Here is a 26,332-nt window from a genome sequence, read left to right on the forward strand (position 1 = left end):
TACAGTAGTTAGAAAATCTTCCTTTCAATTATTATTTTTATCTCCTGTTATATAGAGACACTTTTTTATATCTTAATAACAAGTTAATTATTGACATTCTATGGTCCCTGCTATTTCAACAAACTTTTCATAAATCAATAGTACAAGTGAATATAAGAATCTTTGTAATGTATTTTATTGGAAAAATATACTCTGCTTTCTATATGTATGAGCCATGTCTCCTCCTGTGCCCTGTCCCCCATGAGACACCCTAATGGACGCTAGATAGACCTTGTTTGAAGTCAATTGAGTCCATCATTTAAAGATTTCTTGACATGAACTCCATTAAAGGGGTATTCTGGTCCAGGCATACGTTTCTGCAGAGACTGTATCTGACTGTATCATGCCAAATTCTAATAGTGTGCAGTATACACATTGCAAGGATTTTGCGCTACTTGACAGTTTGGAGTTATCACTATGTGACCACTCATATGCAATTTGCATACTTATGGCCTCATGCTGACTAGTGTCTCTTTCGACTTCTCTTAATGTTCCAATGTTGTACTGAGAAAAGCATGAAAAGAAGCTAGTCAGCATACGACTGCAAGTATGCAAACTGCATGTGAGAGGTCACAGGACAACTGCTGGAACTGCCAAGCACAGCAGAATTCTAACAGTGTGCATATTTGGCATGGTATACTCACATACAGTCTCTGACAAAATGCAGGCCTGACCTGAAAAAGCTTTTAATTTGTTCCTAGTATTGCGCAGAATTCAGAATGCTAGTGTGAACCTTGTTTTGCTTTTTATAAAATAATGCATATTATTGTGGCTTTGTTGATGCCCTACCTCACTGGATTTTACTTGTGTCATCCACCTCTCATACTGTGATGTGCAGAAAAGTAGTGGCACATCCAGCTCAGCTATTGGCTACGAAGAACCATAGATCCTTTATTTGTCTCTTCATTTTGATCACTATATAAATTAGCCTTTATACTACTGCCACTTCTTTGGTATGTACAATGGGTACCCCATTCTGTTCATGGCTAAAACAGACACTACACAGGGATGGCTAGAACTGTCATACAGTTAGGTCCAGAAATATTTGGACAGTGACACAAGTTTTATTATTTTAGCTGTTTACAAAAACATGTTCAGAAATACAATTATATATATAATATGGGCTGAAAGTGCACACTCCCAGCTGCAATATGAGAGTTTTCACACCCAAATCGGAGAAAGGGTTTAGGAATCATAGCTGTGTAATGCATAGCCTCCTCTTTTTCAAGGGACCAAAAGTAATTGGACAAGGGACTCTAAGGGCTGCAATTAACTCTGAAGGCGTCTCCCTCGTTAACCTGTAATCAATGAAGTAGTTAAAAGGTCTGGGGTTGATTACAGGTGTGTGGTTTTGCATTTGGAAGCTGTTGCTGTGACCAGACAACATGCGGTCTAAGGAACTCTCAATTGAGGTGAAGCAGAACATCCTGAGGCTGAAAAAAAAGAAAAAATCCATCAGAGAGATAGCAGACATGCTTGGAGTAGCAAAATCAACAGTCGGGTACATTCTGAGAAAAAAGGAATTGACTGGTGAGCTTGGGAACTCAAAAAGGCCTGGGCGTCCACGGATGACAACAGTGGTGGATGATCGCCGCATACTATCTTTGGTGAAGAAGAACCCGTTCACAACATCAACTGAAGTCCAGAACACTCTCAGTGAAGTAGGTGTATCTGTCTCTAAGTCAACAGTAAAGAGAAGACTCCATGAAAGTAAATACAAAGGGTTCACATCTAGATGCAAACCATTCATCAATTCCAAAAATAGACAGGCCAGACTTAAATTTGCTGAAAAACACCTCATGAAGCCAGCTCAGTTCTGGAAAAGTATTCTATGGACAGATGAGACCAAGATCAACCTGTACCAGAATGATGGGAAGAAAAAAGTTTGGAGAAGAAAGGGAACGGCACATGATCCAAGGCACACCACATCCTCTGTAAAACATGGTGGAGGCAACGTGATGGCATGGGCATGCATGGCTTTCAATGGCACTGGGTCACTTGTGTTTATTGATGACATAACAGCAGACAAGAGTAGCCGGATGAATTCTGAAGTGTACCGGGATATAATTTCAGCCCAGATTCAGCCAAATGCCGCAAAGTTGATCGGACGGCGTTTCATAGTACAGATGGACAATGACCCCAAGCATACAGCCAAAGCTACCCAGGAGTTCATGAGTGCAAAAAAGTGGAACATTCTGCAATGGCCAAGTCAATCACCAGATCTTAACCCAATTGAGCATGCATTTCACTTGCTCAAATCCAGACTTAAGACGGAAAGACCCACAAACAAGCAAGACCTGAAGGCTGCGGCTGTAAAGGCCTGGCAAAGCATTAAGAAGGAGGAAACCCAGCATTTGGGGATGTCCATGGGTTCCAGACTTAAGGCAGTGATTGCCTCCAAAGGATTCGCAACAAAATATTGAAACTAAAAATTTTTTTTGGGTTTGGTTTATTTGTCCAATTACTTTTGACCTCCTAAAATGTGGAGTGTTTGTAAAGAAATGTGTACAATTCCTACAATTTCTATCAGATATTTTTGTTCAAACCTTCAAATTAAACGTTACAATCTGCACTTGAATTCTGTTGTAGAGGTTTCATTTCAAATCCAATGTGGTGGCATGCAGAGCCCAACTCGTGAAAATTGTGTCACTGTCCAAATATTTCTGGACCTAACTGTATGTCTGAACCACACATACCTGTATTCCATTGGTAAGGGATGAACAAGGGTCAGAAAGCAGACAGGTTAAATAAGGTCCAGATATACCACATGCCCGTTCAATAGTCATTTTGAACATATACAGAATGGATCACTGGTCACAGATACGAGAAGAGCATCAACAGCAGAGGCCATTATGCATTGTAATTCTTGATATGGGGCTGAGTAGGTTGTACGTGCTTATGGAGAAGTGGAATAAACCCCTTAACTCTTCCTCTATGAATTGCATGCATTGTTAAAAGGATATCTATGACCTTTAAGAAATCAAAGGGCATAGCTCAACTATAAGCTTCATATAGGGAAGAGAGGTCATAATTCATGGTGCCAGATAGGTCAGTATAAAAATGCATATAATATGTTCTAAAATGCTCTATAATAATAGTAGTAATAATGAGATTATAGAAATAGGGTCACTTCTATCACTTTCCAGTGTATATCACGATAGGACGGTTGATTGTTTCTCTTTCCTTGTTGCTTGTAGATTGGCCGCTTGGTTATTGGTCAGAATGGATTGCTGTCCACTCCGGCAGTCTCCTGCATAATTAGAAAAATTAAGGCAATCGGAGGAATTGTTCTAACAGCAAGCCACAATCCAGGAGGACCTGGTGGAGATTTTGGAGTGAAGTTCAATGTTGCCAATGGAGGTACCGACTTTTAAAAAATAAACAAAAGAGCTATATTAATTTATATATTCAGATTTTTATCATAATATCTTAATCATGGGTGCAGCTTTACTTTAAAGATTTTTGACAAACATGTATTTCGTTGATTTGAACAGAAAATGGTAATAATTGTTGTGGTATATAATTTCCTACAATATTTAATATTGGAACAATTTTTCAGTTACGTATAATAAATGAGGTCTATTTTAGAAGGAGACATTTATGTCATTCTTTTTTTAATCTTCTTGTAAACTATATTTCCCAAGAAACCTCAAACACAATTTTATAATTTTACTTCTGCAGCTCAGCGAAAATCCATTGTACAAGCTTATATAAAACTGCCACCTTACATCTGTAGTTTAATAAATCCTCAAAATATTGTTCCAAGCAGATGTTTCTTTATAGCCCTGGAGGCAGATGTTGTCGACTGCACCCAGTGCTTTCTATCCAGTTCTGTCACTAGACCTTGACAGCCTCAATTGCTACAGTAGCAATGCATCTGCTTCATGTCTTTGTGTGTATTTTAGCATTCAGAAACGTGTATGTTTACTTCTTTTGCTATTCTGTTTTTTAGGTCCTGCTCCAGATGCGGTTACAGATAAAATTTTTCAGATCAGTAAAACTATTGAGGAGTATGCTATTTGTCCAGACCTGCGGATTGACCTGTCAAGATCAGGGAGACAGGATTTTGACTTGGAGAATAAATTCAAGCCATTTAGAGGTAATGACTCTTTGCTATATGTGCTGTTAAGATGTCACTTTTTCTTTTCTCTTTGTTACAATTGTTATATACGTTCTTTTAATGCTAATACACATTAGCGTGAGATGTAAAATGCATCTTGAATTCAGACTGACCACAAATAGCAACATTACATTTATAATGGATGTAAAAAGTATACACGCTCTTGTTAATACTGTTTCCCTGAAGGCCTAGCATGATTTTCAGGATTTTGGGAGTATGCTTTAAATATAAGACCTACTCCAAAAATAAACCCTAGTTGCAATTTAGCAAAACAGTGTTCACGCAACTACTGCTATACATATAAAAAAGTAAATAGAATACAGCAGGACAGATTATGTTTTTTGTTCTTTCCTGATGTTAATGGATCTTCAATAACTCATTGATTTTATGAACTATTTATCATGGACGTTGAGGCTGGATGCTGACCTCTCCTTCCTTCAGGACAGAAACAGTAGACCCGTCATCAAGGAAAGCAGACACCCCCGAAAGAAAGCAGACTCCTCCAAAAAAAATCGCACTCAGTTGATCCCACAATAATAAGGGTTGACTAATGCTAGAAACTTAAGGCCCAGTCACACACAACGACTTACCAGCAATCCCGAAAACGATGCGACCTGATAGGGATCGCTGGGAGGTCGCTGGTGAGATGTCACACAGTCAGACCTTACCAACGATGCAGGAATGATACAGGTCGCAGTAGCAACCTGTATAACAATCTCAGCATTCACTGTGACCCTGTCACACAGCGTCAAACACAGCGATGCGTCCTGCCCAGCAGGACATCACCTTTGAGGAAAATGGCCTGGACCATTCTGCAACGACTAGCGATCTCACAGCAGGGGCCTGATCGCTGGTAGGTGTCACACATAACGAGATTGCTAACGGGATCGCTACTGCGTCACAGAAACCGTGACTCAGCAGCGATCTCGCTAGCGATCTCGTTATGTCTGACAGTACCTTTACACACAGATTGGGTAGTACCGATGGCATCACTTCACGCCCGAGAATTGTGGCTGCTTCTGGTCACCACCTACTTGACTGTAGTGGAACGCAGCTGGAATGCTAAAGAGACCTAACAGTGACAGGCCTTTGATGGGAGTGACGCAGATCTGTGTGTGAGAGCACTTACCAACTCTAATTGTTTTCGGTTTAAGTGGATCTGGTGAGGGGTGTCTTTTCTTGAGGGGCGGGTGTCTGCTTTCCGTGATGAAGGGTCTACTGTACCCATGTAAAACTCTGGCCCATGGGTCCGCAGGCCACTTTTATTTGACCCATGATGCTATTCTTTACAGAGGATTATGTGAGGAACATTATTCTGTATGGAGAGCTATGTGAAGTATCTTATTCTGTATTGAGGACTATTTTGGGCCCATAATTCTTTATAGAGGATTATGTGGGGCCCATAATTCTGTGTGAAGACTATATGGGTCACATTATTTTGATGGGAGGACTATGTGGAGCCTTTTTATTTGTATGGAGGACTACTCTTGTTTTTAACCTTTTGTGATATTCAATATAAGTAATAAAGATATACTTTCATAATTCATTCATGGCTATATATCATTTGTGAATAAGTCTTTAATAATATTTAATCTAATAAATTCAAAATTTTAGGAGTTAATTTTTTTGTATTTGGTCTTGATGCACTTCTAAATTCATTTTCTCAGATTATTTCAACAGAAGTGATTGACATTAATAGAGAATTTTGTGATTGACACTTGTTGGGAGATCTGTGGCTGATATTTATGTGGGCATTTATGATTGACAACTGAGGGGGCATCTATGACTGACACCTGTTTTGTAACAGTGACCCAAAGACTGGAACTTCTATTCAGCTTGAGGAAAAGGTTATATGTCTGAAACATTGACAAAGAATTACCGTAATATGTTTCAAGTGGAAACAGCAAACAATAGTAGAAATCAATACAATAATCATTTACATCAATAGTGGTGTTCTATTTATAAATTAAAAAAGCAATAAGCTTAGTTCAGGTATTATATTTATTTTATTCTTTCCAACCTTTCCTATGAGGCTACCCTAAATCAAATGCACCCACATACACTACCGAATAGACACAACTTACAAGAAACAACTTCATTCTAGTTGCAATGACAGCTGACATTAAAGGTTGGTTTCTTAAAAAATGCGAGAATTTTATCTGAATTTTAAGACATATCAGTTCTTGTATTGAATTCTGTATAATTATTTTCAAGCAAAAGTATGTTTTGACTTCATAGACAGTTCTTTTTATGTAAATTGTAGTAGCTAACCAATGTTGGGGTTTTTTTGCGTTGTTTTTTAGTTGAAGTGGTGGATTCAGTGGAAGTTTACCTCAATTTGCTCAGAACGCTTTTTGACTTTAATTCTATTAAGAGCTTGCTTACCGGTCCCAATCAGCTGAAAATAAGAATTGATGCCATGAATGGAGGTAAGCATATTATTAGTATTATATGTTAAACTAAGCAGCACTACTCATCACAATAAATTAAAGGAATAATATGCTAGCTCATGCAAATTGTGAAATAATAGGTACAATTTTGTAAAAACCAAAAATTTAATATAAATCCAAAAACACTGACTACTTTACATTGAATCACAGTGTGATATCTTCAGTGTTGTCCCATGAAAAGATATAATAAAATATTTGCAAAAATGTGAGGGGTGTACTCACTTTTGTTCACTTTTCTCTGCAGTACCACGACAGCAGAAAAGTAGTGTTACATATTGTTCATTCAAATCTTTTCTATAGATATAAAAAAGGAAAACTGTCTGATAAATTTCATCTTCAGGCTACGTTCTTATGATGAACTTTTGGTGAGTTTTTGATTGTGTATTTTCATTGCATAAAAAATGCAGTGTCTTACAGTTCCAGCAAAGAGGATGGGATTTATAGAAATCTCCTGCTCTCTGAGCATCTTTATTATTCAGAGTAAACTGACCTGCGGTGCATGTTTCACATCGGCAATATATGAATTTCTCTTGCAGTTATGCTGTTTTGAGTTTGAGTTATGAGTTTTATGTTCAGATTTTTCCCATTGACTTGCATTAGAAGCAGAAAATCCGCTGGGAAAAAATGCATATACGTTTTTAGTGCATTTCAATAGCAGAAACTCATCAAAAACGTATGCAATTTGCACCTAAGTATATCAATAACATTTTGTCTAAACCAAATACCAGGAAGCATCAAAACCCAATCAGCTTTGTTTAAAGCATGACAGCCCAACAACAGATAAAAACCTCAAGGTCAAAAACCCGAAAAAAAACGCATGTTAATTAAACGCAATGAAAAAACACAGGTAACCTTATTTACATGATGGGTACAAATATGCTGCAACATCAAAAACTCACCAAAAGCTCATTGTGGGAATGTCTTTTGGACAGCAACAGTCTTTGTAATTCTCTCACTGTTAGATCTATACTTCCATTAATCATCTATAAAATAGCAGGCTATGTTAAGTCAATGGAATTTAAACATATTTTCCAGGTTTATGATAGTTTATTAAAATCAATGGGAGTCTGACACCCAGCACCAATCAGCTCCTTTCAGCTCAGTTTGTGTAGGGATGTAAACCGTGAGCTAAACAGCACCGCTCTGCTCACTTTGTAATGGCTGTTACCATTTACTTCAATAGGAGCTGAACTGCAGTAACTGAGAATGGCCACTACACAGAGTACAGAGCTTAGCTTTTCATCTTTGTTCGCTGTTTACATCCGGACCCCATGGAACTGATTGGTGGGGTCCAGGGTGATGAACCCACCGGATCTGATATTGATTGTTGGGTAACCTATTCTAATATTGATGACCTACTCTAAGCATCGATCAACAACATAATATGCCTGGTAAACCCCATTAATACTGACACAGTACCAGTACAAAGGCTCTTTGTTAAATTTTGCTATACACTGCCAAATATAGTAAATGCACATTTCATCTATATTCTAGTTATGGGTCCTTACGTCCGACGAATTCTCTGTGATGAGTTAGGAGCACCTGCCAATTCTGCAGTTAATTGCGTCCCCTTGGAAGATTTTGGTGGCCAGTTCCCGGACCCAAACTTAACATATGCAAGTAGTCTCTTGGAAGCCATGAAAGGAGGTGAACATGGCTTTGGAGCTGCATTTGATGCTGATGGAGTAAGTAGTTAATGCATTTGAAGCTCGTAGCCAGCATTGTCAGTTACGCAGAGAACTACATGTATTTGATATGTGAGCAGAATACTTGGAGACCAGTGATGCCCCCCCCCCCATTGACCACACTTGCAGGGGTCGTGCTGGTGTCTGCATGCATGCTGCCAAGTAATCTGACACCACATACTGACAGTGTGCACGCCTTTGTTGCCGCTTCTAATAATCTGACCCGGCAACACAAAGCACGCTGTCGCTGTGCAACTCGCACAATGACAGCGTGCAGGGACCAGATACGCCACTGAAACGTGTGTCACTGATAATGCTTTGTTTCAGTGAAGGGGCAATAGCTGTGACAGTGACTGCAGCCTCTTCCCCCAATGATGCTTTGTTTGAGTATCCCAGCATGCACTGGAATTCTCAAACAAAGCGCCATCAGACAGGAAAGAAGGGAAACATATTTATAGATAGTGTAGTTAGGGTAGGGAATTTTTAGAAATTAGTTTTAGATTTGGGCAATACATATATAGAGATATAGCTTGCAATTTCTTCAGCCTTTGGACAACCTCTTTAAGATAATTTAGCTTTGCACAAGCCCTTATCTGATGTTAAGTTGGGTGTTGAATTACACTTTTTGTGCCATATCTCGGTGCTTTGTTATTTTAGTCAATTTTATGTATTGGCATCATGCTTGTGTTATCATTAGATTATACATTAGCCTTCAAATCCCCTTAAATAACTCTAAATCCTTGTAGAACTTCATAAATTGCGGTATTTCAATATGCTGCCATATTTGTACATTTAACACACAACAGATTGTACTTGCTAGCTTAATGATATGAAACATCTGCATTTGTTTCAGGACAGGTACATGATTTTAGGACAAAATGGCTTTTTTGTGAACCCTTCTGATTCCTTAGCAATTATTGCAGCCAACCTCTCCTGTGTGCCATACTTTCAACAAATGGGTGTGCGAGGTTTTGGGAGAAGTATGCCCACAAGTACAGCCATAGACAAGTAAGTACCGCCTCAATAGTTATTCTTAAGCATATTATTATTCTGCTGCTTTCATATCCTACTAACAAAATTCTATTGCAAAGCAAAAAAGTGAAATGATCAAAAGATAATTGGGAAATGACATTTTCTTTAAGATGGCATGTTTAGCTAAATTCAGAAAAGTGTACAAAGTCTATCAAGCTGGGATTACCCATAAGGTTGAGTTCATCAGGGCTGGGAGCTTAAAGGGGTTGTCCAGTACTAGGACAATCCTTTCTGATTTCACATGTTTCCCCAGATAAAATAAAAAAACCTATACTCACCTCTGTGGCCGGCGTGGTACCAGCGGTGTCAGGGGTCACGTAACGTTCTGACATCATGAAAGCCCTGTTTCCTATCAGCACCAGCTGTCTTCTCCCCGCCTTTGGATAAACTAGTGAATAATAATAATAATAATTTTTTCATTTATATAGCACTATTAATTCCACAGCGCTTTACATACATTGGAAAAACTGTCCCCATTGGGGCTCACAATCTAGAGCCCCTATCTGTATGTCTTTGGAGTGTGGGAGGAAACCGGAGAACCCGGAGAAAACCCACGCAAACACGGGGAGAACATACAAACTCCTTGCAGATGTTGTCCTTGGTGGGATTGGAACCCAGGACCCCAGCGCTGCAAGACTGCAGTGCTAACCACTGAGCCAACGTGCCGAATCAACAGGAAGTGAGTGATGCAGCTGCTGCTCACTTCCTGTTTAGGGATGGGCGAACCCGAACTGTAAACTTCGGTATCCGTACCGAACACATAGTGTTCGTGCACACGAACATGAGCTTTCTGGGACGTTCGTTTACAATTCGTATAACCGTTCGGATCTAGCTGTTAAAAAAAGCATGTTATTAAAAAAACATTATGATCATACTTACAGGTCCCGTGATGTCCTGCAGACTCTGTCTCCCAGCGCTTCTGCTAACGCTTCTGTCCGATCATTGCTTTCCCCCCGGTAAGCACCTCTGGCTAAAAGGACCTGCCGTGACCGTGACGTCATACCCATGTGACCAATCACGTGTGACTGTTGTATTACCTCATTGGCTACAGACTGGTCACATGAGTATGACGTCATCACAGGTCCTGGTGCACCGTGATGCGAGTGTCATCGCATCACAGCGCACAATCTCCCAACAGCAGCGGGCCAGCTGCATGTACTTCACAGCTGAGGTGCTGCTGTCAGGAGAGTGGGGTGATGCACTGCGAGACGCAAGTGCAATCATCCCGTCACTGTCAGCCTGCTGCATCACTCTCACCAGAATGATGCAGCAAACCTGACATGGCTCTCTGTGCTTCTCACTGTGTATAGACTGTCTATGCACAGTGATGAAGCTGACATGGCTGTCCCTGTGGATTACGTCGGACTAAGGATTTTTTATAATAAAGTGGAGACTCTAAATGTTTTTTGTTTTATTTCTAATAAAAAAATTCTCTGTGTTGTGTCTTTTTTACTGTTTCCTAGAAATTCATGGTGGCCATGTCTAATTTGGCGTGACACCATGAATTTCGGGCTTAGTACCATCTGAGAATACAAAGCTGGTATTAACCCCTTTATTACTCAGCGCGCCACCGCCATCATGGCTGCTGGACGAGCTGGGTAAAGCACCTGGAAATGGTGCTAAGAAACAATGTGCCATTTCCAGGGGCGGCTGCGGGCTACAGAGAATCCCAGCCCCCAGCTGCCTGGCTTTACCTGACTGGCGATCAAAATACAGTGGGAGCCCACGCATTTTTTATTTTAAATTATTTTTTTAAACAAAAAAAAAATTACCGTAATGGGCTTCCCTGTATTTTGATTGCCTGCCAAGGTAATGCCAGGCAGATGGGGGTGGCAGCCCGTAGCCGTCTGCTTTTATCTGCGCTGAGAATCAAAAATACTGCGGAGCACTAAATCATTCTTTTCATGATTTATTTATTTTTACAGTACTGTGATGTCAGGCAATCAAAATACAGGGAAGCCCATTATTTTTAGTTATTTAAATAAATAATTAAAAAAAAATGCATGGGCTTCCGCTGCATTTTTTGTATTGCTATCTAAGGGTAATCCAAGCAGTTACTGGCTGCTAACCTCAACTGCTTGGTGTTACCTTCACTGGCAATGGAAAATCCAGGGAAGCATTTTAATTTTTTTTTAATTTTCTTGCCAAAAAACTAAAAAAAAATAATTCTGTGGGCTTCACCATATTTTTGTATGCTAGCCAGGTACAGCAGGCAGGTACGGGCTGCCCCCAACCCCCAGCTGCCTTTTTGTACCTGGCTGGGAACTAAAAATATAGGGCAGCCCTTTTTTTAATTATTTCATGAATTTCATGAAATAATTTAAAAAAAAAAAGACATGGGATTCGCCCCATTTTTGTGTTCAGCCAGGTACAATTAGGCAGCTGGGGATTGGAATCCTCAGCACAGGTTGTCCCAAACTTTCTGGGCCCCCCTGCTGCGAATTGCAGTCCGCAGCCACCCCAGAAAACGGCACTTTCATAGAAGCGCCATCTTCTGGCGCTGTATCCAACTCTGCCAGTGGCCCTGGTGATGGGTGGCACGCTGGGTAATAAGGAGTTAATACTAGCTTTGTTTTACTAGCTAGTATTAAGCCAGAGATTCTTAATGTCAGGCAAGTTTTACCCGGCCATTAAGAATCTCCAATAAAGGGTTAAAAAAAAGACACCACACAGAGAAAAAATACTTTACTAGAAATAAATACACAGACACACATAGAGACTCCATATTTATTACTCCCTCTCACCCCTCCACGATCCTGGTCTTCTGTCTTCTTTCTCCTTGAACCCATGCAGCTCTGCTACATCAGACAGCAAAGGGGAGCAAGACGCTCCTCCTCCCCCGTGTAGTCTAATCACTCAGTGACGTCACCGCTGCCACCGTTGCAATAGTAACCTGACAGGCGGGTTACTATAGCAACGGTGATCTCCGATCACCTGATTCCTGGCGCCGCTATTCACCGGCTATGGCAGCCTGTCCCTGCATGGGAGCTGACCATGTGCCAGAGCATCTCACCGGTACACGGGTGAGCACCACGTACCGGAGAGATGCTCTGACAAGACCTAGCATGACGTCATAGCCATGTGACCGGTCTGTAACCAATGAGACAACACACACATGACTGGTCACATGCTATGACGTCACGGAAGGTCCTATCATCAGTGCTGGTTACCGGAAAGGCACAGCGATGATCGGAAGGAGAAGCAGCAGGAGACCGAGGCTGCAGGACGCATCGCGGGACCTGTAAGTATAATGACAATGTTTATTATTAACTGTATTCTTTATTTTACAGCCCCCCGACCCATCACATAACTGTGAAGTCCAAGTTCAGTGTTAGTACGCAAGTTCGCATTATATCAGAACCCAAACAAGAACTTTACCAAACGTTCGGGCGAGTCTCCCAAACACCGAACATCGGGGGGTTCGCCCATCACTATTCCTGTTGATTGCTTTTGCTTCCGAAGGCGAGGAGAAGGAAGCTGGACATAAGGCTTGCGTGACGTCACAATGTCATGTGAGCCCAGACACCGCACTGGCCGCGGAGGTGAGTATAGGCTTTTTTATTTTATCTGAGGGGAAATGTGGAATTAGACGGTGTGGTCCTAGTAGTGGACAACCCCTGTAAAGCTTGGTAAAGGAAGGTGTCTAATACATTTAATGCATTTATGGCCATACACCAGAAAGTGAAGTCTATGCCAGATATGAGCTAGCATAGAGTTCAGGTACAATTTACACAAGTTGACTTATTTTGTGGTAGAAATTTACTCTAAATTTATGAGGCATTTTTGGCAGATTTTGTATCAGTTTAGAATACAATCATCTTGCTAAGTTACACCCTTGACTAGTAAAAACACATCCTGAAAGACTGTATGTGTGCCGCGCCTGCGTCAGCAGCCGGGCTGCTCAGATCCGGATCAGCGGTGGCTCGAGGGGCGTTCGAACCCGGGGGTCGTGTAGCCACTCAAATAAAGGGGTAATTTACATGGGGTTGTATAGTTAAAGTTTGTGACGCTACCCGTGGTGTGTGGTAGGGTGGAGTACCACCGCTGCTGTTCGGGAGTACCCGGGGTGATGACAGGGGCAGCCAGGTGTTGCGACCCTTCACAGGTAGGGGGATGCCCCAGGACTCGGTGACAGTGTTGGGAAGTGCCGTTGGGGGTGAAAGAGTCAATTGTGTACTCAATCAGTCCATAAAGCTGACACCGACAACTTGGTAAACCAAAGTTCTGGACACCGATGCCGCCGAGGGGAGCTAGTTTGGGTCCCGTTCTCACTGGTGTTGCCTGATGATCTGTGACCTTTCCCTTGGCACTCAGTTCTCTTGCTAGTTGGCCCCTGTAGTATAAAACTAGTCGGGTCCCACTCCCCAGTGTGGCTAACTGTGGGAGCTTGCTCTCAGGGTTCACGCTTGGGATTTTCTGGACCGTTTGAGTGGAAAGACCTATCCCCTCGTTGCGCTAGTACCCCGATTTTGGAGTGGGTGGAGAGCGGATCTTGAAGGCTCCGTTCTCATTGGGTGAATTGTCAGGTTGCCTGAAGCTACTCCCTGACCTAGGGTCCATGTACCCCGTCGTGCCCTGGTCCCATCCCGGTTATGGTACAAGGCCGCCGGCTGTCCTCCTTGACAGTTCCATGCCCCTTGTCACGATCCCCTGCGACCGGAGGTCCAGCTCATACTAGGCCCAGAGCACTGTCTGACACCTAGTTACTGCCAAGGAGCCCGGCTCCTGACCTCCTCTCTCCTTCACTTCCTACGCATCACTGACCTATTCCTGACACTCCTGACCACCCCTTACCAACCCCCCAAGTGGGCGACCCTATTCCACTCAGGCCATCCACTGGTGTGTCTGGTGGGTGTGGTGCAGAGTGTTCCTAGGATTTTGATTGGCCGATATTGGCAACACCATAAGTTGGGGACCCGTAACCAAGGAGGAGGTGGATATTGCACAGAAGGGCAGATTGCACAATACCCTGTGATGACCTGAGAGGCCAGGGCGTCACATATGCAGAATGTGTGTAAAAGACATAATAACTTTTGTGCAGGTCATGAAAGGTAGATTTTTTTATTGCAAATTGGCACCATTTAGCAAATGAGTCTCCCCAATGCAGAGAAATCCTTGGCACAGAATCGGTACAGGGTCTATGATGTTCCAAAGTGTGAAGCATTTAAACTGTGCCACGAAGACTGTTGAAAGTCTCTCTATGAAATGAGTGGTATATTGAGGTCTGGTGGGGTCCTATAGGCTTTTATAGGTGCCATACTGCAGCTTAGGCTGGAGTCACACTTGCGATTAACTCGCACGAGTGCAATGCGAGAAAATCTTCACCTGTGCCACAAGCCACACCAGAGAGGCAAAGAGAGATCAGGGAGGTTAACAGGTGGCTCAGGAATTGGTGTAGGAAAGAGGGTTTTGGGTTCCTGGAGAATTGGGCCGACTTTTCAGTTGGCTACAGATTCTATGCTAGGGATGGGCTGCATCTTAATGGGGAAGGTGCAGCTCTGCTGGGACAGAAAATGGCTAGAAGGTTGGAGGAGTGTTTAAACTAGGAATGGGGGGCGAGGGTATTCACTTTATAGAAGGGGAATGTAGTGCAGATAGTGACCAGGGCACAAGTAATGAAATTGGGGGTGGTACGGGGGGAAGGGTTAGGACAGTTAATACAGTAAGCAGGAATACAGGTACAGAGTCATACGTAACGTGCATGTACACTAATGCCCGAAGCCTCACAAATAAGGTGGAGGAATTAGAATTAATATTGTTGGAAGAAAATTATGATATAGTGGGGATATCAGAGACATGGCTGGATGAGAGCTATGACTGGGCTGTTAATTTACAGGGTTATAGCCTATTCAGGAATGACCGTACAAATAAGAGAGGGGGAGGTGTGTGTCTATATGTAAAACCCATCCTGCGTGACAACATATGTGAGGGTACTGAGAATGTAGAGTCCCTATGGGTGGAGATAAGGGGGGGGGAGAATGAATAATAAAATACTGATAGGGGTGTGTTATAAGACGCCGAATATTATGGAAGAGGTAGAGAATCTCCTCATAAAGCAAATTGATAAAGCAGCGAGTCTCGGAGAGGTAATTATTATGGGGGACTTTAACTATCCTGATATAAATTGGGGAACAGAAACTTGCAGTTCCAGCAAAGGAAATAGATTTTTGATAACAATGAAAGATAATTACCTTTCACAAATGGTACAGGACCCCACAAGAGGAGGAGCACTACTAGACCTTGTACTAACCAATAGGCCAGACCGCATATCAAATATACAAGTTGGGGGTTACTTGGGGAATAGTGATCACAAAATAATAAGTTTTCATGTATTCTTTAGTAAGATGTCTAGTAGAGGGGCTACAAGGACACTAAACTTCAGGAAAGCAAATTTTAAATGGTTGAGAGATGATCTTAGTGCAATAAACTGGGATGATGTACTAAGTAATAAAAGTACACAAAGCAAATGGGAGACTTTTATGAGCATCCTGAATAGGGCTTGTGCAGAAAATATACCCTATGGGAACAAACATGCTAGAAATAGGAGGAAACCCCTATGGCTAAATAGAGCTGTAAGGGAAGCAATAAAAGAAAAACAGAAAGCCTTAAAAGAATTAAAGAGGGTAGGTAGTGATGAGGCATTATATAATTATATAAAATTAAATAAAATATGTAAAAAGCAAATTAAGTTAGCTAAGTTTGAGACAGAGAGACTCATTGCGAGAGAAAGTAAAAATAATCCTAAAATATTCTTTAACTACATAAACAGTAAAAAACTGAAAAGCGATAATGTTGGCCCCCTTAAAAATAGTCTTGGTGAAATGGTGGAAGGGGATGAGGGTAAAGCCAACCTGCTGAATGACTTTTTTTCTACGGTTTTTATACAAGAAAATGCCATGGCAGATGACATGACCAGTGGTACCATAAATTCACCTTTGAATATTACCTGCTTAACCCAGCAGGAAGTACGCCGCCGCCTCGAAATCACTAAGGTTGACAAATCTCCGGGCCCGGATGGCATACACCCCAGAGTACTACAGGAATTGAGTTCTGTGATAGATAGACCATTATTTTTAATCTTCTCAGATTCCTTAATAACAGGGTCGGTACCGCAGGACTGGCGCATAGCAAATGTGGTGCCAATATTCAAAAAGGGGACAAAAACTGAGCCGGGAAATTATAGGCCGGTAAGTTTAACCTCTACGGTTGGTAAAATCCTTGAGGGTTTCTTGAGAGATGCTATACTGGAGTATCTCAAGAAAAATAACCTTATGACAGAGTATCAACATGGGTTTATGAGGGATCGATCCTGTCAAACTAATTTGATCGGCTTCTATGAAGAGGTAAGTTCAAGTCTGGACCAGGGAAATGCAGTGGATGTTGTGTATATGGACTTTTCAAAAGCTTTTGATACGGTTCCACACAAAAGGTTGGTACATAAAATGAGAATAATGGGGATAGGGGAAAATATGTGTAACTGGGTTAAAAACTGGCTCAGTGATAGGAAACAAAGGGTGGTTATTAATGGTACGTACTCGGACTGGGTCTCAGTTCATAGTGGGGTACCACAGGGGTCAGTATTGGGCCCGCTTCTTTTCAACATATTTATAAATGACCTTGTTGGGGGCATGCGGAGTAGAATTTCAATATTTGCAGATGATACTAAACTCGGCAGGGTAATCAATACAGAGGAGGATAATTTTATATTACAGGGAGATTTATGTAAATTGGAGGATTGGGCTGAGAAGTGGCAATTGAAGTTTAATGTAGATAAATGTAAGGTCATGCACTTGGGTAGAGGGAATAACATTTATGATTATGTACTTAATTGTAGAACACTGGGTAAAACAGACACAGAAAAAGACTTGGGTGTATGGGTGGATGGTAAACTTCACTTTAGTGGACAGTGTCAGGCAGCTGCTGCCAGGGCTAATAAAATAATGGGATGTATTAAAAGAGGTATAAGTGTTCATGGAAAAAATATAGTTCTACCTCTGTACAAGTCACTAGTGCGACCGCACTTAGAATACTGTGTACAATTCTGGTCACCGATATATAAGAAGGACATAGCTGAACTGGAGAGGGTGCAGAGAAGAGCGACCAAGATTATTAGAGGAATGGGTGGGCTGCAATACCAAGACAGGTTATTAAACTTGGGGTTATTTAGTTTGGAAAAACGAAGGCTTAGAGGGGATCTAATCACAATGTATAAATATATGAGGGGACAGTACAGAGATCTTTCCAAAGATCTTTTTACACCTAGGCCTGCGACTGGAACACGGGGGCATCCGCTACGTCTTGAGGAAAGAAGGTTTAATCATAATCACAGACGAGGATTCTTTACTGTACGAGCAGTGAGACTATGGAACTCTCTGCCGCATGATGTTGTAATGAGTGATTCACTACTAACATTTAAGCAGAGCCTGGATGCCTTTCTTGAAAAATTTAATATTACCAGTTATGTATATTAGATTTTATGACAGGGTATTGATCCAGGGAACTAGTCTGATTGCCGGATGTGGAGTCAGGAAGGAAATTTTTTCCCCATTGGAACTTGTTTGCCACATTGGGGTTTTTTTTGCCTTCCTCTGGATCAACATGTTAGGCTACGGGTTGAACTAGATGGACTTAGAGTCTCCCTTCAACCTTAAAAACTATGATACTATGATACTATGATCAATGTTAATCAATGAGGCAGCTCCGATCTGCTATTTTTTCTCAGCTCAAATCAGACTGAGAAAAATATCGCAGCATGCTGTGATTTTTAGAGTTTCTATTGCGAGTCACTCCAATGTAAGTCTATGGATTCGAGAAAAAATCGGATGTCACACGGACGGCATACACACCATCCTAGTGACATGCGTTTTTCTAAATACATTTATCGCATGTTGCAGAGAACACTGGAAATGAGTGAGGTCTGTCGATGTCAGTCAATCTCTCTATCTCTGTCGTTCGGTCTCTCTCTCTCTCTCTCTATGTCTCTATCTCTCTCTCTCTGTCCATGTCGGTCTATCCCTCTCCTCCCCTCTCTCATACTCACCGATCACCAGCGCGGCGCTGAACAGCTGTCACAAAGCTCCGGCGGCTTTTCCTCTTTTGAAAAAGCCGGCCGCTCATTATTCCATCACGTATTCACTGCTTTACCCGCCCACCGGCGCCTATGATTGGTGCAGTCAGACAGGCCCCCACGTTGAGTGACAGCTCTCTCATTGCAACCAATCACAGCAGCCAGTGGGCGGGTCTATATCGTGCAGTAAAATAAATAAATAAGTAATTAATTAAAAAAAAAACGGCGTGCGGTCCCCCCCAATTTTCATACCAGTGAGGGTAAAGCCATACGTCTGGAGGCTGGTATTGTCAGGATGGAGAGCCCCACGTTATGGGGAGCCCCCTAGCCTAAAAATATCAGCCAGCAGCCGCCCGGAATTGCCGCATTCATTAGATATGACAGTCCCGGGACTGTACCCGGCTCATCCCAAATTGCCCTGCTGCGGTGGCAATCAAGGTAATAAGGAGTTAATGGCAGCAGCCCATAGCTGCCACTAAGTCCTAGGTTAATCATGGCAGTCATCTCCCCGAGATACCTTCCATGATTAACCTGTAAGTTAAAGAAAATAAACACATACACCCAAAAATCCTTTATTTGGAATAAATGACAAAACAACCCCCACCCTCTTTCACCACTTTATTAAAGTCCCCAAATACCCCGCAAGGTCCGACGTAATCCACAGAGGTCCCACGACACTTTTTCAGCTCTGCTACATCAGAAGGTGACAGAGAGTGGCCTCAGACCACGACCGCTCTCTGTGAGCTCCCCGCAGCAACTGAATTGAGTCGCGCTATCAGTGATGATGTCACTCAGGTTACCCGCGGCCATAGATCTCAGGTGGAGGACTTCAGCTGTGGCCGCGGGTAACCTCAGTGACGGCACCGCTGATCACACAGATCACTTCAGTCACTCAGGGGATCTGTGGTCACCGGTGAGGCCTTCATCGGTGACCGAAAATCAGGCTACGACACATAGACAGAGCCGCAGGGTGACAATGAAGTCAGGTGAAGTTCATCCGAGTTCATTCTGATCGCGCGGCTCTGTCTGTGCCTGCTGTCAGTGGGCATGTAGCAGAGCTGAATGGCAGATGACATAGCTGATGAGAATAAAAACGGATCACATACGAATCACACACTGCCTACACATGGACTACACATGGACTACAATCTAGAGAAAAATCACAGAATCTACTTTTCAGTTGCATTGCACACGGATCAACACTCGGACAGAGCTCATGCTACTTTCTAGCATGAGAATCGGTCCGATTTTCCAATCGCAAGTGTGACTCCAGTCTTACTCAGAAAGTCTACTGCAGAACATGTACTACAGCCATGCGCAGACATTGCTGCTCTCTACAACCTGTCTGAGGCCAGATGTAAGAGAGCAAATTAGTGTGCTATTTCTATGACATGCGTTGCGCACATTTTTAGACACAGTTGAACAATTTAAGCTCAGTTCAAGTACAAAGTAATCAAATAATATCAAGTCTGCAGCAAATTACTGTTTGTTTTATTAAGTACAGCCATAGAAAACCCATGCACTATAATGTTAAAGTGATTTTTCATTGTGCCATAGTTAGCAAATGACCTCAGTGGATATAACTGTGATAAGGCTGGAGGCACAATGGGCTGCACATGTTTTGCTTTTTTTCTGTGGCTTATGGCCAGTTACTCTTCCTGTCGTTAAAATAAAAACAGTAAAGATGAATGAGGGAAACTTTTTAAAGTAATAGAAAATGGCCATAATGTAAACTTGTCTCTAAAGTCAGGGCTGATTTATTTCAGCAATTAACTGATCTTAAAAGTAATGTCTTGTTCCTTATACATTTCTAGGGTTACTGTTGTTTAGCTAGCATTGCCATACAGAATATTTTACACATTTTAGGACTTTTCAGTTTGCTCTACTATAAAGTAGCCTAAAAATAATTCAGCACCCTATCCTAACTAGCTGACACCACAAAAACTCTAAAAAATGGCAAATTTGAAACCCCTTGTGACGTATTAGTGTTAAAGAAGCACTCCCATCAAATTTGTATCCTCTTACTACATTGCAATCGTCATATTATATAGCACTGTGTATTTACAATTGCTCATTTTGCTTTTCTACCCAGTGAAATCTTCTTTTACATTCGGTCTATAGGCCACTTTACAAGCACCCGCCCCTGTTGGTTGTGCGTCACGGGCAAATCGCAGCCCGTGGCGCACAACATCGCTAGGACCCGTCACACATACTTACCTGCCTAGCGACGTCGCGGTGGCCGGCGAACCGCCTCCTTTCTAAGGGGGTGGTTCGTTCGGCCTCACAGCGGGGTCACTAAGCGGCCTCCCAATAGAAGCGGAGGGGCGGAGATGAGCAGCCGGAACATCCCGCCCACCTCCTTCCTTCCTCATTGCCGGCGGCCGCAGGTACGGTAATGTCCCTCATTCCTGCGGTGTCTCACAAAGTGATGTGTGCTGCCGCAGAAACGACGAACAACCTGCGCCCTGCAACAGCATCGATATTCGGGAAAGGAAAGATGCCTCAACGATCAACGATTAGGTAAGTAATTTTTAATGTTAACGGTCGTTCCTGCGTTTCACACGCAACAACGTCGCTGGATGTGGCCAGGATGTGCGTCACAAATTCCGTGACCCCAACGACATCTCGTTAGCGATGTCGTTGCGTGTAAAGCCCAACTTTGGCATCATGTGATTAACCCCTTCACGACACTTGACGGCTCTATCCGTCATGGAGCGTGTGACATTAAGCCACGCCCCCTGCCGCGGGCAGATTGCGGCGATCAGCGCACATATCAGCTGTTTTCAACAGCTGACATGTGTGCCTGCATGTTACGAGTGGAATCGCTTCCACTCGCAACATTTAACCCCTTACATCTTGCTGCCAAAGTCTGGCAGCGAGATGTATATGCGCGTGGCCATGATTTTCACTTACCGCCGCCTCCACCGGAAGTCACGTGAGTGATTACGTGACTTACGGTGGTTGCCATGGTAGCAAAGGGTCATGTGATGACGCCTGTAGCTATGACGAGTCACTTTCTGTTTCACTCGGCCCGGAGCCAAATGAATCAGGAAGTGACCATATCTGCTGTTTACAGCTGTATAGCTGTGATCAGCAGATAGGGAAGAGCGATCAGATTGCTGATCACTATAGCCCCCTAGGGGGACTAGTAAAATTAAAAAAAAAGTAAAAAAAAGTTTTAAAAAATAAAAAAGAAATAAAAAACCTAAAAGTTCAAATCACCCCCCCTTTCACCCCATTGAAAATTAAAGGGTAAAAAAAAAAAATATACACATATTTTGTATCGCCGCTTTCAGAAATGCCCGATCTATCAAAATATACAATCAATCTGATTGGTAAGCGGTGTAGTGGCAAAAAAATGCCAAACGCCAAAATTACGTTTTTTGGTCGCCGCAAGTTTTACGAAAAATGCAATAACAGGCGATCAAAACGTAGCATCTGCGCAAAAATGGTACCGTTAAAAATGTCAGCTCGAGATGCAAAAAATAAGTCATCACTGAGCCATTGGTCCCAAAAAATGAGAACGCTGTGGGTTTCGGAAAATTGCGCAAGACGTACGCCACCTTTATTGGACAAGCTTGTGAATTTTTTTTAACCCCTTAGATACAAGTAAACCTATACATGTTTGGTGTCTACAAACTCGCACCGACCTCAGGCATCACACCCACACATCAGTTTTACCATATAGTGAACACGGTGAATAAAATATCCCAAAAACTATTGTAAGATCACACTTTTTTTGCAGTTTTTCCACACTAGGATTTTTTTTTGCTGTTTTCCATGACCACTGAGGAAGGATTTTCCGGTCGTGATGGTTACTATACCCCTTAAAACTTAACCTAAAAATAATACACCGACTGCATGCGACTTGGTTAAACAAATTGGCCACAGCAGCCTTTATTACCTATTATTAACATACTACCACAAAGGGGGCGCCGTCCAACGGGCGACCCCAAACACACAATAATAGGTAACACATAATAATAAACGGTACATGAAACCCTATGTAGGCCCGGTCCAGAAACCCTTTCCTACACCAATATCCCTGGCCGCAACACTCCGACCCAGAGATGAGGTATTAATCACCCCACGGATTAATACCCCCCAAACTTTGCAGAACCCCGTGCCTGCAATTTCCCGGAACCCAGAGACACCATACCAAGACAGTGCCTCTCGGTCCAGCTACAAATCCCTTCCAACCGCTTCTGGACCAGACCTACCCCCGCTGCTGCGACAAAACATACATTCCTTTTATAATAATTCCTTTTTTTTTTTTTTTTTTTTTGAACATAGTTAAACAAACTCACAAACGCAAAAAAGGGAGGGTGGGCGGGAATCTGTCGCCGTCCGGATTCCAAAAGGGGAGGTAAGACCCTCCCTCATCGCTTTTATACTCCCCCCCCCTCCCCTACAGGGATCCTTTTCTCCACCAATCCCCTATACCTTCCCATAATGCCCCTCATTATACCTTTTTTAACCCCTCACTCCCTCCCTTCCCTCTGGTCATGTCGCCCCTCCCCCCTATGGGGTCCATGGCTTTCTGTACACTATATGGTAAAACGTATGGTTTCATTTAAAGGCACAACTCGTCCCGCAAAATACAAGCCCTCATATGGCAAGATTGACGGAAAAATAAAAAAGTTACGGCTCTCGGAAGAAGGGGAGCAAAAAACAAAAGCGCAAAAACGGAAAGTGCCCGGGGGCTGAAGGGGTTAAATGCAGGCTAAGGCTATGTGCGCACGCTGTGTTTTTTTTTCTGACCACAAAGATGCAGTGTTTTTGGCCCCAAAAAAACGCATCCGCGGCAAAAAGGCATAAAAAAGCATGCGTTTTTGTGCGTTTTGATGTGTTTTTGATGTGTTTTGATGCGTTTTTTGCTGCATTTTTTTTCCATTACATTCAAAGGGTGAAAAATGCAGGGAAAAACATAAAAATAATTTACATGCTGCATCTTTGTGGTCACCACAAAAACGCAGCAAAAAAAAATGCTCTGTGCGGACAGCAAAAATTAAATTCATAGACTTTGTTGGGAATGAAATTCATGCAGTTTTCCTTATAAGCTCTATGTAGATACAGGAAGTCACTTTTCCCTGTATGAGTCATCACTGGCTGCGAGGAGGAGCAGAGCAGCTGGGTCTAGAGTCCAAATGGGGATGCAGGTAAAAATAACTTTCTGTTTTTACATAGAGCAGAAAACAAGAGAAAAGAGAATAATTAACGGAGTAAAAAAATCAAAATGAGCAATTGTAAGTACACTGTGCTAAATATGATAATTACAATATAGTAAATGGATAAAAACTTTGATGGGAGTGCTTTTTAACCCATTCACGACATGGCCAATTTTCATTTAGTGTTTTCGTTTTTTTCTCCCCTTCATCCCAGAAATTTTTAATTTTACAAAATAGAAATATGAGGGCTTGTTTTTTTGCAGCAAAAGATGTACTTTTGATTGACACCATTAATTTTACCACATATTTACTGTAAAATGGAAAAAAAATCTAAATGGGGAGAAATTGTAAAAAAACACAATTCTGGCTTGTTTATTTGGGAATTGTTTTTACGGTATACATTTTGTGGTAAAAATATGATTCTCCTCATCCGCACAATTATGGCAGTACCAAGCATGTCCAGTTTTTTTTTAATTATTTTAGTGGTTAAAATAAAATTTAAAGTTTGCCCAAAATTTGGGGGGTTGTGTCACCATTTTCCAGACCCATAACAGGAAGCCTGTCTTGTTAAGGTCTGATCTGTTTTTTATTTGCTATGTTTGTTTAAGTTGCAGGACGCTTATCATTGCTCAGATCACGAAGTCAGGTGCACGGCAGTCTGACATGACACTGTTCTGACTGACACTCACTATCAATGTACAATCTCTATAGAGGGCCTGGCGTGGGAAGGGAGGCTCAACTATCTCAGCTAGATGGCTAAAACTAAAAATTCTGATTGTGTCAGAGTGGCTGCAGCCAGTATTGTAAGTGAAACATCATTGGATTCAGAGTCTCTTTGCCTACATTATGCTGCTCTCAGATGAGGTAAGAAAAACCTGTTGACAGTTAGGTATTAGAGAAGAGAAGGTTTTAGTATGTACAATATAAATATATATATATATATATATATATATATATATACACATATATACTTCCTGGTTGCCGAGGAACCGAGAGCCAGAATGGGAGGAGTGTCAGAGAGCAGAAGGTTGGATAGTCAGACAGGCCAGGAAGAGAGTTTTGCAGAGAGGTTCCTGAAGTGTGGATGGGCCCTGGTGTAGGGTCCGTCAGAGAATCAGGGGTCTCCTCCGGTGTGTCCTGAGCCTAAAGCGAGCTTTACATGCTAAGATATTGCTAGCAATTGCTAGAGATATCGTACGCAAAAGCGCCTGCCCCCGTCGTGCATGCGATTTCGTGTGATCGCTGCCGCAGCGAACTTTATCGCTACGGCAGCGTCACACGCACTTACCTGGTCGGCGGCGTCGCTGTGACTGCCGAACAATCCCTCCCTCAAGGGGGAGGGACGTTCAGCATCACAGCGACGTCACCACAACGTCACTAAGCGGCCGGCCAATCAAAGCGGAGGGGCGGAGATGAGCATGACGTAACATCCCGCCCACCTCCTTCCTTCCACATTGCGGCCGGCGGCAGGTAAGGAGACGTTCCTCGCTCCTGCGGTGTCACACACAGCGATGTGTGCTACCGCAGGAGCAACAAACCACATCGATAATCAACCATTACCGATTTTTGGTTTTGGGACGACCTCTCCATGGTGAACGATTTTCACCATTTTTGAGGTCGCTTAAGGTCGCTGGTAAGTGTCACACGCTGCGATATCGTTAATGACGCCGGATGTGCGTCACTAACAACGTGACCCCGACGATAAAACATTAAAGATATCGTAGCGTGTAAAGCCCCCTTTAGGCTCGCCTCGTGTTGGGCAAGCTAGATATGATTCGAGGTGGTAATAGGAAATGGGAAGTTGCAGAGCTATGAAATGGGGAAAAGTACAAGTTTGGACTCGGTCGCTGGAAGGCTAATACCCAACCAAGTGCTATACAGGAAAAGTACCCAAAAGAACAGTAGCAGCAGAGCAGGATTGTAAGGCCATGTCTGTCCAGAAGATTGCAAGTCAAATAGTTTGTTATGGTGTTGAAAAGAATCTCTTAGTGTGATGTATTATCCTACTACTACTCCGACGGTGACTGGCAGTGGTGTGGCGGACTTACGCCAAAAGTCTCAAGTTTGTTTCGTATCCACCAGTCGGGGCTAAATACATGTACAAGTTCAGACTAGTAAAGTAAAGCGGAGACCCGTCGGCCGTCACCTGGCTCCTTACACTATAACTACAAATAGGATGACACTGACGCTCCCCTGATGGAAGGACCGGTATTGGGTTGTTATTACGGGAATTGGTTCACCAATATTTTCTCTGATTGTATGAAACTGATCAGTATAATTGTAACTGTGAATATTGCCAACTGTGATCTCATTTGTTTTGTCTTGAATTTCTGTTCCCGCACAATAAAAACCCGTGAAGTCACCACTGAGTCACTTGTTGCGTGTTGCATTACTGGCACCAGTTTATTAGACACCACTGAGTGCTACAAAGAAGAAGCACAAAGCGCTATTTTGAGCATAAGTACCTTCACATCAGTATCCCATATTGCAGAGCTATTATACTGTATCTTAGAGAACTTTGTTAACAAAAGAAAATCAAAGTCACAGCATTCTACAATAAGGAAATAGGAGTCAAAATCAATCCCAATATCTAGACGAATAAGGGATATTACTGTGCTAACAAATGGATGAGAGGATTCAGTGAAAAATAGAGATAAAATGCTTGTGGAATAGACTCGTGCACACGTTGAGGATAACTAGGCTGCTGACAGGAAACATCTGCTTCGATATGTTCCAACGCTCTGTTCCCAGGGGACCATGAATTGAAGGGG

The 26,332-nt window shown here is 42.5% G+C and overlaps 1 protein-coding gene across 1 annotated transcript in view; it reads left to right on the forward strand.

Moving 5' to 3' along the window:
- PGM5 (phosphoglucomutase 5) overlaps positions 1–26,332 on the forward strand; it is a 359,677-nt gene that overhangs the window by 100,549 nt on the left and 232,796 nt on the right. The window contains exons 2-6 of the mRNA XM_075317778.1: positions 3,237–3,399; positions 3,992–4,138; positions 6,463–6,588; positions 8,104–8,294; positions 9,148–9,302. Coding sequence (XP_075173893.1) covers positions 3,237–3,399; positions 3,992–4,138; positions 6,463–6,588; positions 8,104–8,294; positions 9,148–9,302 — 782 coding nt within the window. The remainder of the gene's footprint in view (positions 1–3,236; positions 3,400–3,991; positions 4,139–6,462; positions 6,589–8,103; positions 8,295–9,147; positions 9,303–26,332) is intronic.

Source organism: Anomaloglossus baeobatrachus, chromosome 1 (genome assembly GCF_048569485.1).
Source record: "Anomaloglossus baeobatrachus isolate aAnoBae1 chromosome 1, aAnoBae1.hap1, whole genome shotgun sequence".
NCBI classification, from domain to species: Eukaryota; Metazoa; Chordata; class Amphibia; order Anura; family Aromobatidae; genus Anomaloglossus; species Anomaloglossus baeobatrachus.